At 46.5% G+C, this 17,216-nt stretch overlaps 1 protein-coding gene across 1 annotated transcript in view; it reads left to right on the top strand.

Moving 5' to 3' along the window:
• The first annotated feature begins 6,058 nt into the window (after window positions 1–6,058).
• The window catches only part of LOC137570321 (snaclec trimecetin subunit beta-like), a 902,833-nt gene continuing 891,675 nt past the window's right edge, over window positions 6,059–17,216 (top strand). Inside the window, exons 1-2 of the mRNA XM_068278966.1 lie at window positions 6,059–6,480; window positions 7,959–8,103. Coding sequence (XP_068135067.1) covers window positions 6,385–6,480; window positions 7,959–8,103 — 241 coding nt within the window. The 5' untranslated portion in view covers window positions 6,059–6,384. The remainder of the gene's footprint in view (window positions 6,481–7,958; window positions 8,104–17,216) is intronic.

The following is a 17,216-nucleotide window of genomic DNA, read 5'->3' as shown; positions in this document are numbered from 1 at the left end:
TAATGTATGGCCCTGCCAGGCACTCAATTGCAGAATGGAACATTGTGATGGCCTTTTGCCAGGGAAGCTGTCCTTTAACTGAGGTTAGATAGACAGTGAAGTATATAGTCCAAATGCAGGGAGTTCCTAACTTGTGAACGCCTACCAATACTAACCTCCAACCCGCTGCAATGTCTGGGACTCCCTGTACTGTGCCCAACTGCCCATGCAGAATAGGACACAGGGGGAAAAACAGAGGACAATGGGGGACACAAAGGGGCATAGAGGAGGACAACGCTATAACATGTCTGTAACGCTATATATGTAACACTTTGGCTGAGGGTGGTTTACACTTGCAAACAGACAAGTGAAGACAATATGCCTGTGGCTGATATGATTGAGTCACGTTTGAGGCAGTCAGGCAAAGCTGAGAACACTCATAGCAAGAAGTTTGCCTTCACAAGCTAAAAATATCAGCTACTGTGTCTCTTTTCAGAAATTCTCAGAACTCTGTTTACTTTGTAGAGGTGAAAATCACTGCGATGGTGTTGAAAGGTTGATGTAGAAAAGTAAGGTCATTAACGTACAAACAGAACTGTTACAAAGATGAGCAACTACAGTGGGATACGAAAGTTTGGGCGACCTTGTTAATCGTCATGATTTTCCTGTATAAATCGTTGGTTATTACGATAAAAAATGTCAGTTAAATATATCACATAGGAGACACACACAGTTATACTTGAGAAGTGAAATGAAGTTTATTGGATTTACAGAAAGTCTACAATAACTGTTTAAATAAAATTAGGCAGGTGCATAAATTTAGGCACTGTTGTCATTTTATTGATTCCAAAACCTTTAGAACTAATTAATGGAACTCAAATTGGCTTTGTAAGCTCAGTGATCCCTGACCTACATACACAGGGGAATCCAACTGTGAGAAAGAGCATTTAAGGGGGTCAGTTGTAAGTTTCCCTCCTCTTTTAATTTTCAACATGGGGGTCTCAAAACAACTCTTAAATGACCTGAAGACAAAGATTGTTCACCATCCTGGTTTAGGGGGAGGATACAGAAAGCTGTCTCAGAGTTTTCAGCTGTCTGTTTCCACAGTTAGGAACATATTGAGGAAATGGAAGACCACAGGCTCAGTTCAAGTTAAGGCTTGAAGTGGCAGACCAAGAAAAATCTCGGATAAACGGAAGTGATGAATAGCGAGAACAGTCAGAATCAACCCACAGACCAGCACCAAAGACCTACAACATCATCTTGCTGCAGATGGATTCACTGTGCAATCATTCGGCGCACTTTACACAATTAGATGCTTTATGCGAGAGTGATGCAGAGGAAGCCTTTTCTCCACCCACAGCACAAACAGAGCCACTTGAGGTATGCTAAAGCACATTTGGACAAGCCAACTTTATTTTGTAATAAAGTGCTGTGAAGTTTCCTGTCAAGTGACAGGCAGCCCATTGGGCCAATCAAAATGCAACTGCCAACTACTGTGGTGTGAAATGTGGATCCTTCACTTTCTTATCCTCAGTTGTGTTCCCTGCCGCTTGTAACATGCAGGGACGGATCTAGGGGGGGGGGGGGGGAGGGGCAGGCGGGTCTCTTGCCCCAGGCGCAGTCTGCTGAATTCTTAAAGAGAACCTGAGGCGAGGTTCTAACAATGAAATCCCCATACAGAGGCTGGGTCTGCTTATAGAGCCTAGCCTCTGTTGCTATTTAGATTCCCCTTAACTTCCCCCTGCGCTCAGCGAGACCCCATAATTCACAGCCGCATTGTGCGGCTGTGTTTACTTTTGTAAAGTCAGTTTCCGCTCTCCTCTGCCTCCTGCAGAGCTCCGGTCCCCGTCCGCGACCCTTCCCTCCAATGAGCATGGAGGGAAGGGACTTGAGCGGGGACCGGAGCGATGCAGGGGGCGGGGGAGAGCGGAGACTGGCATTACAAAGGTAAACTCAGCCGCTGCTGACACGCTCAGTGTTGGCAGCTCGGCTGTGAATTATGGGGTCTCGCTGAGCGCAGGGGGAAGTTAGGGGGAATCTAAATAGCAACAGAGGCTGGGCTCTATAAGCAGACCCAGCCTCTGTATGGGGATTTCATTGTTAGAACCTCGAGGCAAAATGAATGGCAGTTTAGGCGCCAAAACCTGACCTTTAGGTGCCAAAACCTGACCTTGCCCCAGGCGTAATTTGGTCTATATCCATCCCGGGTAACATGATAAGTAACACTCTTCCATGTGGGTTTGAGGCGCCCTGGAAACCCTGGATCAAGCATGCACTCTAACATTTATTTTTGGCAGATTATTGTTCAAAGCCTACCGCTGACAAAGCCGTATGTTAAATAACCCTGCAACATGTAGCGGTAGTTATATCAGTTGACCATGGAAGCAGGAAAAGTAGGCTCCCACTGGTTGTGGAAGTTTGGGCACTGCTAGAGGGGCCCATCGTAATTATCATGAAAGAGGGGAAATTCGGGTGCCCGCTGCACCACAGGCCTCAATTCCCGATATTTATGGAGAGCAGGGGAATCACATTATCCCTGTCGATAATTACAATGGGCCCCTATGGCGGCCCCAAAAAGACGTCTTTTGGGTTTTTTTACACCGGCAGCAGGGACAGTTAGGCCCCTTTTACACTTAATCAGTTTGTATGCATTAGTGCGCGTTGGTACGCGTTTTTTTCATAGCAGTGCATTGGGAAGAAGATTTCAGTTAAAATGCGTTAAGTGTGAAAGGTGCCATAGGAAAACATGGGACTTACTTTGAAAATCAGTTTTCTTTCCATTTTAACTGAGAGCAACTGATTAAGTGTAAAAGGACCCTTAAGGCTTGTTCACACTATGAGTGCTTTTTGTTTTTGAAAAGCACTGTCGATTTTTAAAATCGCTTTAAAAGCGCTTGAGCAATGCTTCTCAATGTGAGTGTTCTCTCATGAGTGATGAGCTTTCTATCCAATCGCAAATGCGGCTCCTGCACCATTTCCTGAGCGTTTGCGCTTCAATACAAAGTATAGGGAAATCGCATTTAAAAAGCGATTTGGCGAGCGCTTTTTTAAATAAATTCATTGTATTTATTAAGTTCCAAGGCAAAGAGTTCACTTCCTGATTGTGGTCAGAAAGAAAAAAAAAGTACGAAACAAAAGTGCTTAGAAAAGCGCAAATCGCTGGAAAATGTGCTTACAAAAGCGCTCAGTGCTTGCGCTGACGATTGCTAATGTAACCTAGGCCTTCGGGTTAGACTTGGGAACACCACACATATCTTACCCCAGTGGGAATGAGAAAGCTTTCACAAGATGACCCTACAGGTTCTCCTCGCTGCCAAGTTTCGGATGCCTCCTTTTTACATCTCTTATGGTTCTGGCCCTCTATAAAAGATTACTGGAAGCAGGTAGATAGGAGATTTTGTTCACAATCTCATGGGCGGCCCTGTACTAGACCTCACCCTGCTGTATGTTTGTTAGGGATTTTTTTCAGATGAAGATACGCCCTCTGCAGATAAAAGTTTTATCTGTAAAACTTTGTAATTTGTGGTACTCATCTGTATAGGAATGGATAGTCCTGGGGGGAAAATACCTTCCATACAAAAAGTTAATATATGCACACAGGGGGAGACCCGGGAGGTTTCAGAAGGTTTGTGGATCAAGAGGCACTTCTAGACTGGTGCACAGACATTACTCCTCCTGCTTTCCCCTGGTGTTCCTGTCACTCCCATCTGCTTAATTATTATTATTGTTTAATCATATTATATGTTTCTTGAACGGTGTATGATATATACCCTGCAAGATATATTACTGGTTCGGCTACCGTAATTGGCCCTCAGCTGAACAATATAGGTTTCGCTATATGCCCTCAAGCCCCTATGATACTAGGTTTAGGGCCGATTGGCCCTATGTCATCAGGCCCGGGCCGCCCATGACGCCAGGTGATGCCACTTCCTCCAGTGGTGTTAGGCGGCATATACCGGGAATGATTACTTCCGGTATACGCGCTGCTATGGGAGCCACTGTCCTCTCTAAACTGCGGCGCTGCGGGTTACATTGATCTGAGGTCTACAAGCAGGCAGATGAGGGGGACCCGGCCAGCCTGTCCTGCTGCAGGAGGCGGCAGGATAAGAAGGTAAACCAGCAGCTGCCGGGGAGGTAGGTGGGTTGCAGTAGGCTGGCTATATTGGGGGAATCTTCCTTGCTAACCTATACTGGGGGAACCTACCTGGCTACCTTCTACTAAGGAAACCTACCTGGCTAACCTATACTGGTGAAAACCTACCTGGCTACCTTCTACTAAGAAAACCTACCTGGCTACCTTCTACTAAGAAAACCTACCTGGCTAACCTATACTGGTGAAAACCTACCTGGCTACCTTCTACTAAGAAAACCTACCTGGCTACCTTCTACTAAGAAAACCTACCTGGCTAACCTATACTGGTGAAAACTTACCTGGCTACCTTCTACTAAGGAAACCTACCTGGCTACCTATACTGGTGAAAACCTACCTGGCTACCTTCTACTAAGAAAACCTACCTGGCTACCTTCTACTAAGAAAACCTACCTGGCTAACCTATACTGGTGAAAACCTACCTGGCTACCTTCTACTAAGAAAACCTACCTGGCTACCTTCTACTAAGAAAACCTACCTGGCTAACCTATACTGGTGAAAACCTACCTGGCTACCTTCTACTAAGGAAACCTACCTGGCTAACCTATACTGGTGAAAACCTACCTGGCTACCTTCTACTAAGGAAACCTACCTGGCTAACCTATACTGGTGAAAACCTACCTGGCTACCTTCTACTAAGAAAACCTACCTGGCTACCTTCTACTAAGAAAACCTACCTGGCTAACCTATACTGGTGAAAACCTACCTGGCTACCTTCTACTAAGAAAACCTACCTGGTTAACCTATACTGGTGAAAATCTACCTGGCTACCTTCTACTAAGGAAACCTACCTGGCTAACCTATACTGGTGAAAACCTACCTGGCTACCTTCTACTAAGGAAACCTACCTGGCTAACCTATACTGGTGAAAACCTACCTGGCTACCTTCTACTAAGAAAACCTACCTGGCTACCTTCTACTAAGAAAACCTACCTGGCTAACCTATACTGGTGAAAACCTACCTGGCTACCTTCTACTAAGAAAACCTACCTGGCTACCTTCTACTAAGAAAACCTACCTGGCTAACCTATACTGGTGAAAACCTACCTGGCTACCTTCTACTAAGGAAACCTACCTGGCTACCTTCTACTAAGAAAACCTACCTGGCTAACCTATACTGGTGAAAATCTACCTGGCTACCTTCTACTAAGGAAACCTACCGGGCTAACCTATACTGGTGAAAACCTACCTGGCTACCTTCTACTAAGGAAACCTACCTGGCTACCTTCTACTAAGAAAACCTACCTGGCTAACCTATACTGGTGAAAACCTACCTGGCTACCTTCTACTAAGGAAACCTACCTGGCTACCTTCTACTAAGAAAACCTACCTGGCTAACCTATACTGGTGAAAATCTACCTGGCTACCTTCTACTAAGGAAACCTACCGGGCTAATCTATACTGGTGAAAACCTACCTGGCTACCTTCTACTAAGGAAACCTACCTGGCTAACCTATACTGGTGAAAACCTACCTGGCTACCTTCTACTAAGGAAACCTACATACCTGGTAAACCTACACTGGGGGCACCTGACCTGCCTGGCTAACTTTTACTGGGGACACCTACCTGGCTAACCTATACCTAAACCCTATTATTTTTTTATGGTTGCATCCTCACAAGTTTGCCTCAGTCAGCAAAAAGTCTTGAACCTGCCCTGTATGGCATTGTTCTTTTTTTAAATAAAGTTAAAATAATGCTACAGGCAAGGTCAAAACTCACCCAGTTCATATCATTGCTAGTCCAGCGCTGGGCAAACTATGACCCGCGTGCGCTGCTCCTCCGGCACACTGACAGGTGGCTGGATTCCCCTACTTCCTTCCCTCCTCCCTCCCTGCAGAGTCGCAAGCGGGTATCGGGGAGGGGGGGTGTTTGAAACTCGCCTAGCTCCCCTGCGGCACACCCTGACGTCACGTCATGTAACGTCCTGTTGCCATGGAGACGTGGCGTGGGAAATCAGTGAGGGGGGTGAATTTCAAACTTATGTCACTGAGTTGTTCTTTTGAAAGTTTTCAATAAAACACATTATTTAAGTGGGGGGAAAAAAAAAGTTGGGCTTTGCTGCACTCTGCTGGTGAGTGGTCATCATAGTCTGTGCATTTGTATCCCTCCTACCTAAATGAGTCATAATGTGACAACCAATTACACAGCGATCTCTAGCAGATAGTTCTCCCATCTCCCCCTCCTCCCTGGTAAAAATGTAAGGTAGGTGTATATATGGCCACACTCACTCAGCAACTAGCCTCAATTCCATTATGCCTTCATCTGAGGAATACAAGCAAGTGTCTGCAAACTCCTCTCCTTCCAATGGCCTCCCGTCTCCAGGTCCCCAAGCTAAGCAGCCAAACCGGGTAAGTGTGATTGCTTTATTAAAACACACATACACACAGTCCCGTACATCACCGCTGACTATCTTGTATGTTGTTTATTAAGGTGTTTAATGACGGGCTTATTTATAACATTTTATAAAAGGTCACATGACTGGAAAAATGCAAAGTTGTATGAGCCCCTTTTATTGCATAATAGATTATCACTGCATACCGTCCAGGCAGGTCTTATCTCTTTCATCAGACACAGTGTAAAGCTGGCCATACACTATACAATTTTACTTTCAATCAATATGATGATCGACACTACGATCAACCAACCAAAAACCAACATTGCGGTTCAGATTGTAATATCAATGGTAATTATGATATAAATACTTATATCCACTTTGATTTAAGATATCATCTTAAAGTTACTATTAGACTTTTCTTTGTCTAATCAACCGTCTATTTGGGCACAATTTTTTTTACAGTGTATGGCTACCTTTACTGAATGGCACCCTAACCCATCCTGCTATTAAATAGATTTTCCAGCAAGGGACTCGAGCTGACCACACACCCCACAGTCTCAATTGTACAATGTTACTAGTGTCATGGAATGTGGATGCCGGGCCCTTAAAGAGAACCCGAGGTGGGTTTGAAGAATATTATCTGCATACAGAGGCCGGATCTGCCTATACAGCCCAGCCTCTGTTGCTATCCCAAACCCCTCTAAGGTCCCCCTGCACTCTGCAATCCCTCATAAATCACAGCCACGCTGCTGACAAACAGCTTGTCAGAGCTGGCTGTGTTTATCTCTATATTGTCAGTCTGCTGCTCTCCCCGCCTCCTGCAGAACTCCAGTCCCCGCCTGCATCCCTTCCCTCCCTGCTGATTGGAGGTAAGGGACGGGGGCAGGGACCGGAGCTATGCAGGAGGCGGGGGAGCAGCTGAGACTGACACTACAGATGTAAACACAGCCTCATAGCAGGCTGTGATTTATGAGGGATTGCAGAGTGCAGGGGGACCTTAGTGGGGTTTGGGATAGCAACAGAGGCTGGGCTGTATAGGCAGATCCAGCCTCTGTATGCAGATAACATTCTTTAAACACACCTCGGGTTCTCTTTAAGCTAAACTATATGTGGCTCTAAGGTTTAAACGTCTGCCATACCTAGCGAGGACATGTGTGCAGACTGCAGAGACCATCCATACAATACAATATTTCCTGCCATACAGAACAAGATGCTTTTATTCTAATACCTATAGTACCTGTACTGTATACTCTGCACTACGCCTTCCTAGAGGACACAATGCACAAACATTTTCACCATTCTAAAAGTCAGTTTTGAATCTCTGCTGCACATTGGGTATTGTTAATATATCAGAAATATATTAGAAACCAACTATTTTTTCCCCCTTAAAAATGCAGTTGTTGCATTTTTAAAATCGGGCATTTCTAGGGACAATTATTTAAAATGCCAACCATTCTGACAGTTTATAAATCAACTGATATTTTATTTCAGATGTTTGTTTGGTGCACCAAGAAGAAGAGAGTACCACGCTGGGGTCTCATACTGCTGGGCATCTCAGTGGTCATTCCGCTGCTGACGCTCATAATTGTCCTGATTCCAAGAAGCTCTACCGGCTCTACCGCCCCCCAGGATTCAGGTAAGTCCTTTAACTATAAATAGAATTTTTCACTCCCACATTGCTGTCGGCAAATGCACTGCCCTGCAGAGATCAGTCTACCCTGCCAGACACGCCGCACTGCATGATGAAAGATCTCGGTCCAGGGGCGCAAGTACAGGGGCCCTAAGGGGGACTCAGAGCTTTGATGGGACCCCAACTTTGAATGTTCCCTTCCTCCATCCATCAGATCAGGTGTTGTTGTGGCTACACTTGTTAGAGGTGTGAAGCTTATGATGCCTACACTTGTTCCATGACCCCTGCAAGATGGGCTCCCAGGCCGTGAGGGTCACCAAGGGGAGGCAAGGGAAAGGGTGTCAACATTGGGGAGCCAAGATTTGTAGTTTCGCCTTTGTCCCGATCCTATTTCTAGCACAACTGTGAGCATTCTCGCTGTGCAGGGGTCAATGCTGTCCTATGCAGAAAGCTGGATCACTTTAAACAAATCTGTTGGTAATCTGTTTCCCACATCGGCTTCAGTTCACTCAGGCCTCATTCACACTAGAGCACTTTGCCGCGATTTTGGCAAAACGCTTAAACGCTAGCGCTTTTTAAAAGTGCTAGCGTAATGAAACCCTATGGGCCCGTTCTTACTTGGGCGATTTGCGCTAATCACCACAAATCGCCCCAAAACGGGCAAAAACGCCAAACACAAACGCGTCGCCTGCACCATTTTCAGGCGATTTCCCGGCGATTGCGTTTCAGTGCTATAGAAGCGCTAAACGTGATTGTGACAAAATCGCTGCACTGTTCAGTGATTTTTTTTTTCCGTGTGAAACCATGGGAAAAATCACTCCTGCAACACGCAGGTGTGAATAGAGCCTTACAGCTGTTTGGTAAAAATGGCATCTTTGCTAATCTACCTCATCTCAAGTAGTTGTATTGGGTATTAACAAAAACATTGTAGTGGCTTTAAACCATTAGTGTCTTATTAATCATTTTTCATTGCTACATAATAATATTGGGAAATTAGGGAAATATGTTTTTATTATTAACTTTCTTATTTTCCTAAATAGTTTAACTAGTTTTCCCCTTTTCTCTACTCTGTTTCCTCCCTTCTTTGATAACCTCCCGAATGGCTGATTATTAGTTACCGACCGCTACAGGCTGGAGATACCAGACATCTCACTTTGTTTACCACATGCTCTAATCTGTGTGAATTGAGGTATTTACCTCACAAGTTGGAAATTTACCTCACTAGTCTGTAATTTTAGCTTTCTATATAATAACAAAAAATGTTTAGTAAAATCTGGTGATTCCAAAACACTGCTGAAAAAGCTATAGTGGGCCTCAGGCCTTACACGGACCCCTAATTTCGCAATGGAATATTCTAAATAGAGTCACTAAACTGCTTACCTGTGGTGTTGAGGGGGGGAGGCATCCAAACAGGATAACATAAACCCTGGGATATTTTAGGTCCATGCAACAAGACCAGAGCTTATTAATCACCTCCGATATTTCCATCTGGATAGTAAATGGTGAGATCAGGTAAAGGACTTCACTCTGATTCCTTCATTGGACGCTGCAGCCATTGTTACCTATCCTGGACTGTTGCGACCATTATAACGTCAGATGGGATCAGCTCACACAGAGCTTCTTCCAGTTTAGAACACACTTGTGCCACATAAAGAAACGTTTTCCGGTGGAATATGTTGTATTGTGTTTCAGATGAGATAAAAAAGAAAATAGCTTTTCTTTTCTTAGGTGGCACTGGAAAAACAAAGACAGTCTGGCAGAGTTTGTGACACGTACCATTGGCAAACACAGGGGGGGATTACAGCTGCCCAGAATCCCCCCTCAGACCAGGGCTGGTACTGTCTGGGGAAAGGCATAAGTTGAGATACCAGAATATCTGCAGGCATGTACAGAGCATGGAGCAGTTCTGGGGAACTTAACAGAGTCAGGTATGAGCACAGCCCTGTGCCCTGCTGTGAGAATGCTTCACTTTCCCCTTCATTAGCAATGTCGGCTGTCCTCATGATTATCTGTATCCAAACTTGCATTATGTGTACCCAGCATGATGTCGTTCCATATTATTATACTGTATTGTGCGTGGCAGAGGGAGACTTTTCAGGAATCCCTCCGTTGAAAATCCTGGGTTTGCCCCTGCGTACAGGCCCAGCTGTCCATATAACCTCCATGGTTGTGACACGTACAGGCCCAGCCATCCATATAACCTCCATGGTTGTGACATGTACAGGCCCAGCCGTCATATAACCTGTAGTCTTGGAAGTTTGTCCATTTCCTGGATCTGTGCTCTCTTTGGTAAACAAGGCGTCATTATGGAATATGCTGTTCCCTCAAAATCCACACTTGTAACCAGTTCCAGACTAATCCATTTCTCCATGTTGAGTCCTCATATAGTCACTTGGGGTTCCCCCAGTAAGAGAAGGGGTGCTGCTTGCTGTCAGACGCTTGTCCTGCTATGGGCGTTTCCAGGTAATGTTCACTTCCTCGTTCCTTGCACAATATACTGTTTAGATTGCAAACACAGATAAAGGGTGAACTCTGATGTCTGAGCTCCCTCTGCTGTTTTTGTACAGTGTATGCACGTGTTTGTATGAATAGTGAGTGTGTGTGTGTGTTTTTGTACAATATGTGTGTATGTATGTGGTCTGTGTATGGTGTGTGTTAAATGTTTGCTGTGTGTGTGTACTTAAGATCAATCAAAATAAAAAAAAATGTATATATACCTGGGGCTGACTGGCCAACTATAATTGCAAAAACAAAGGAGAGAAGTCAAGAGCCCCTGTAGTATGTGTAGTATAGTGTTGGGCGAACAGTGTTCGCCACTGTTCGGGTTCTGCAGAACATCACCCTGTTCGGGTGATGTTCGAGTTCGGCCGAACACCTGACGGTGCTCGGCCAAACCGTTCGGCCATATGGCCGAACTAAGAGCGCATGGCCGAACGTTCCCCGAACGTTCGGCTAGCGCTGTGATTGGCCGAACGGGTCACGTGGTTCGGACCCGAACGCGCTCTGATTGGCCGAACTGTCACGTGGTTCGGGTAAATAAATACCCGAACCACGTCATATCTCCGCCATTTGTCTGTGGGTTTAGCTTTGGGTAGGCAGGCAGGGTAGTTCGCGCTCCAGCCACGCTAGCCAGGGTCCCCCCCAGTCATTGTGTGTCGCTGCTGGGAATAGTAGTACACCGCTCGCTCAGCATTCTGTTTACTGCCACTCTGTGTACCTCGCTCAGCCACACTATATAGCATTCTGTTTACTGCCACTCTGTGTCTGCTGGGAATAGTAGTACACCGCTTGCACAGCCACACTATATAGCATTCTGTTTACTGCCACTCTGTGTACCTCGCTCAGCCACACTATATAGCATTCTGTTTACTGCCACTCTGTGTCTGCTGGGAATAGTGGTACACCGCTCGCTCAGCCACACTATATAGCATTCTGTTCACTGTTCTGTGTCTGCTTGGAATAGTGGTACACCGCTCGTTCAGCCACACTATATAGCATTCTGTGTACTGTTCTGTGTCTGCTGGGAACAGTAGTACACCGCTCGTTCAGCCACACTATATAGCATTCTGTGTACTGTTCTGTGTCTGCTGGGAACAGTAGTACACCGCTCGCTCAGCCACACTATATAGCATTCTGTTCACTGTTCTGTGTCTGCTGGGAATAGTGGTACACCGCTCGCTCAGCCACACTATATAGCATTCTGTTCACTGTTCTGTGTCTGCTGGGAATAGTGGTACACCGCTCGCTCAGCCACACTATATAGCATTCTGTTTACTGTTCTGTGTCTGCTGGGAATAGTGGTACACCGCTCGCTCATCCACACTATATAGCATTCTGTTCACTGTTCTGTGTCTGCTGGGAATAGTGGTACACCGCTCGCTCAGCCACACTATATAGCATTCTGTTCACTGTTCTGTGTCTGCTGGGAATAGTGGTACACCGCTCGCTCAGCCACACTATATAGCATTCTGTTTACTGCCACTCTGTGTACCTCGCTCAGCCACACTATATAGCATTGCGTACTCTGCCAGTCAGTGTGTATATTGCTGGGATCAGTAATACTCCACTCACCGTCAACCACTATATGAGCTCAACATGAGTTCCCCAGAGACCTCCGCTGTGAGCAGCACTCCCAACAACAGCAACAGCCAACGCCCCACGCAAGCTATAACATCCACCCCAGCAGCCAGTGGTCAGCAGCAGCCCTCCCCGGAGGAGAACGTTGTGTCCATCAGTCCGTCGCCAGAGCGATTAATGAGGGCTGCCATTGAGGAGATGATGGGGCCTGATGTGGAGGAGGAGGTCTGGCTCAGGCCAGCATCCCAAGTTAATGTTGAGGACGATGAGGGGTCTGTGTCTGGGGATGTTGGGGTGGCAGAGGTGGTGGGTGGGTCAGACTCAGGAGAAGAGTTGTATGATGAGGATGATGATCGGGACCATCTGTATGTGCCTCAGAGTCCGACCCCGGAAAACATGTTGTATCGTGTGTTTAGGTACTAAAATCTGCGTTCCCTCCCAGTAGTGTTGGGCGAACAGTGTTTGCCACTGTTCGGGTTCTGCAGAACATCACCCTGTTCGGGGTGACTATATAGCAGACTATATAGCATTGTGTTTAATGCCACTCTGTGTACACGGCTCAGCCACACTATATAGCATTGTGTTTACTTCCACTCTGTGTCTGCTGGGAACAGTAGTACACCGCTCACCCGCCACTGTATAGCATTGTGCTCTGTGTCACTGCTGACAATAGTGGTACACCGCTCACCCACCACTGTATAGCATTTCTGTACTGCCACTGTACTGCTGCCAGTCAGCGTGTACTTTAAGGATAAGTGAAATGAGGAAGAAATCCGGTGAAAGAGGGAGGGGCAAGGGAAGAGGTGTTTCCCCTGACGGTTCACGTACAGGCCACAGGGGAGCACCCAAGAAAACCCACTCAATACTGCCCATGTTGTCCAGGACAACAACCCTCACAGATCCAAAAGAACAGGACCAGATAATTACTTGGATGACCTCTCAAGCGTCCAGCAGTGGGTTAAGCAGCACCAGCACATCACGCACGAGGTCCGAGTCCTCAGCCAGTTAAAGTCTGGGCTTTCTTTGAAGACTGCACTGAGGATGTTACCATGGCGATTTGCAAGGTGTGCAAGACCCGCCTGAGCAGGGGGAAAAGTATTAACAACCTCTCCACCACCAGCATGAGCCGCCACATTCTATCCAAACATCCCACTCTGTGGGCAAACGCGGCAGGACAGGGTACCACCAGCAACACTGCCTCCCTTGGGTTCACCAGACTCACCACCAGACCCGCCTCAGCAGCAGCAGTAGCCCAGCCATTGCGTGGTTCACAACATTCACAAACATCAGACGATGCTGACACTGTCACTTTCCGGACTAGTGCTCTTGAGGTCTCCCAGTGTTCATCAAACACAACAACCAACAGCCCTTCGGTGTGCAGCGCTACGGTTGAGTTGTCTGTTTCTGAGATGTTTGAGCACAAGAGGAAATTGCCAGCAAATGACCCCCGGGCCGTGGCAGTAACAGCCAGCCAGCATAGCCAAGCTTCTGGCCTGCGAAATGCTGCCATATCGAGTGGTGGAGACAAACAGCTTCAAGGGCATGATGTCAGTGGCCATCCCACGTTACGTGGTTCCCAGCCGCTACCACTTTGCGCGCTCTGCAGTGCCTGAGTTGCATGAGCACGTGGTCAGCTAAATAACCCGAAGCTTGAAGAATGCCGTTGCCTGCAAGGTTCACCTCACCACTGACACCTGGACGAGTGCGTTCGGCCAGGGTCGATACATCTCCCTTACCGCGCACTGGGTGAACCTTGTGGAGCCTGGCAGCGATTCCTCACCTGCTACGGCGCGGGTGTTGCCCACGCCGCAAACAGCTGGATAACAACAGCAGCACCTACCTCTCTGACTCCTTCTCCTCCAACGCATCTCAAAGCTGTACCTCATCCGGAAATGCTAACCCAGCACCAGCAGCAGTAGGATCGTGGAAGCAGTGCAGCACAGCTGTTGGCATGCGTCAGCAAGCGTTGCTGAAGCTGATCTGCCTTGGGGATAAGCAGCACACAGGGGAGGAAATTTGGAGGGGAATAAAGGAACAGACGGATTTGTGGCTGGCACCGCTGGACCTGAAACCGGGCATGAAGCTAGACACCTGGCACGAACTGGCAATGTACGCAATAGAGGTGCTGGCTTGCCCGGCAGCCAGCGTTATGTCGGAACGCTGTTTCAGTGCTGCCGGAGGCATCATCACAGATCGGCGTATCCGCCTCTCCACAGAAAATGCAGACCGTCTGACTCAAATTAAAATGAATCAATCCTGGATTGGAAACGACTACGCAACACTCCTGGACCCCAACCAAGTAACATGACCGATGAACATCTGGGATGGTTTAGCGTTTCCGGTCCCTGTTTATTGAACCTCTCATCTGTATTACATTTATGACTGCATGGCGGCAAAAAGCATTGCTGCTATATCCGCACGCTTTTTGTCCTCATGCAAGGCCTGGGTTGTTGTGTCTCACAAAGCGTGGCCTTCTCCTCCTGCGCCTCCTCCTGTTCCATCACGTGTGCTGCTGCTGCTGCTGCTGCTGGGTTAGCGTTGCCGCGTGGTCCCTGTTTATTGAACCTCTTATCTTTATTACATTTATGACTACATGGCGGTACAAAGCATGCTATCCGCACGCTTTTTGTCCTCATGCAAGGCCTGGGTTGTTGTGTCTCACAAAGCGTGGCCTTCTCCTCCTGCGCCTCCTCCTGTTCCATCACGTGTGCTGCTGCTGGGTTAGCGTTGCCGCGTGGTCCCTGTTTATTGAACCACTTATCTTTATTACATTTATGACTGCATGGTGGTACAAAGCATGCTATCCGCACGCTTCTTGTCCTCATGCAAGGCCTGGGTTGTTGTGTCTCAAAGCGTGGCCTTCTCCTCCTGCGCCACCCTCCTCCTGTTCCATCACGTGTGCTGCTGCTGGGTTAGCATTACCGGTCCCTTTTCCTGGAACCTCTTATATGTATTACATTTATGACTGCATGCCGACAAAAAGCATGTTACCTGTGCAAAGAAAACAGACATTTCCCGCATTTAAAAGACAGTTTTCCCTTTGAAACTTTAAAATCGATTTTCTCAAAAACTATAAGCTCTTTTTGCTAAATTTTTTTTTCCTCTTGTACCCACTCCCAAGGTGCACATACCCTGTAAATTTGGGGTATGTAGCATATAAGGAGGCTTTACAAAGCACAAAAGTTCGGGTCCCCATTGACTTCCATTATGTTCGGAGTTCGGGTCGAACACCCGAACATCGCGGCCATGTTCGGCCTGTTCGGCCCGAACCCGAACATCTAGATGTTCGCCCAACACTAGTGTAGTATGTAGTATGTTAGTATCAAATGACAATATAAAGTGACAAAGGAAAGGTACTCACAAAGGTGGATTACTGCTAAGGTAACCACTGTAACAGCAGGTGGGAAGATTAGATCTGACCCCACTCGGGTTCAAAGCTGCTCTCTGTAGACCGGAGGAGAAGATGGGGTAACACCCTTCCACCAAGGGTGGACTTACAATGCACTATGAGTTGCTTAACCACTTCGCATTCTGGGGTTTTCCCCCCTTTAAGATTCCTGACAATTTTGTCATTTCAGCTGTCAATATTGATACATCAATAACTTTTTGATTACTTATGCCATCATACACATGTAGTTTTTTCAGGACAATCTAGGCTTTCTTTGGGTAATATTTGTTTTCAAGAATTATTTAATTTTACTGGCATTTGATATGGAAAAATTGGGCATAAGGGCAGAAAATACACATTGTTTCATATTTCACCCTTCACAAATGTTACATGATAAATGCCACAGTTATAAAACATACCAAAATAGGTTAATTGTCTTTCCCGGTTAAATTGATACCCCATATGCCATATTTCATCACCAGTTGGGAATGTTGCATACCATTATCGCCAGCTTGCGCGTTTGTAGTGATTGGATCCGATCGCTATGGCGCACAGGTTAGGGACCCCAGTGCTGTACAGATACATTGCTAGGCAACAGCACAGCAATGCATATGTACAGTGTTGGGTCCTGGAGCTGTCGCCCTACTGATCGTGTGCGATCGCTACTGGCGGCGGCCATTACGGGTGTCCGCTAATATTAGGGCTAAGTATAGGTGACACAAGAGGTTAATTAGTTAGGTAGGAGTTAATATTTTACTTGGGTAGGGAAGAGAAACACTGGAATCAGTTGAAAAGGGCTCCTCGGCCATCTGTATTAAACCGGCTCCTCTATAGACTTCAATGTTATTTCTTCAAATATGGACTACAGGTGGTAAAAATGGCTCCCCAGTTTTCTTTTGGCTACAAGGTTTTTGATTCGGCTACAAAAGGATGCCCCTTTGTAGCCCATATTTTTGATTCGGCTACAAGGTTTTCAGCTACAAGGTTTTTGATTCTGCTACAAAAGGGTGTCCTTTTATAGCCAAGATTTTTTTTATTCGGGGGTGCAGGGGAGGGGTGTTAGGATTAGGCATCACAAGTGTGTGTGTGTGTGTGTGTGGGGGGTCTTAGGGTAAGGCACCATCAGGGGAGGGTTCTGTGTGAGAGTAGGGAGAAGTTAGGTCATAGTAATCACTTTTCTCAGCTATATCTAGAGCCCTTTTATAGCCCAACACATTTTGCCTATAACAGCATCCTTTTTATAAACTAAAACTAGCTTTTCAGCTACACCAGGTGCCCTTTGTAGCCGAATTTGGCATATATGGGCTACACCAGGCGCCCTTTGTAGCCTAGTCTGGCTTTTTACGTCTAAATCAGGAGCCCTTTTTCCCAGGAGCCCTTTTCAAATGCATGCAAAACACTTTATTATTTAATGGGGACACTGTTACTTTAATTTTTTTTTTTGTGCTTTTTTTTCTTGGTTTCATGAATGAGTGTTGCTATTAGCACTCAAAAAAAAAAAACGCAAACGCACCAAAAACGCAGTAGAAAAACACCTGTGGAAAACGCAGGATTTTCACGCTATGCTATGTGTGCACCTAGCCTCAGACACACATGGTGTGCAGAAAACGCATACAGAAAACTGACAGACAAGTGTGCTCCCAGCCTCAGCTTA

This window comes from Hyperolius riggenbachi, chromosome 4 (assembly GCF_040937935.1).
Source record: "Hyperolius riggenbachi isolate aHypRig1 chromosome 4, aHypRig1.pri, whole genome shotgun sequence".
NCBI classification, from domain to species: domain Eukaryota; kingdom Metazoa; phylum Chordata; class Amphibia; order Anura; family Hyperoliidae; genus Hyperolius; species Hyperolius riggenbachi.
Note: the sequence above shows the minus strand (reverse complement) of the source record. Positions and strands in the feature narration are given on the sequence as shown.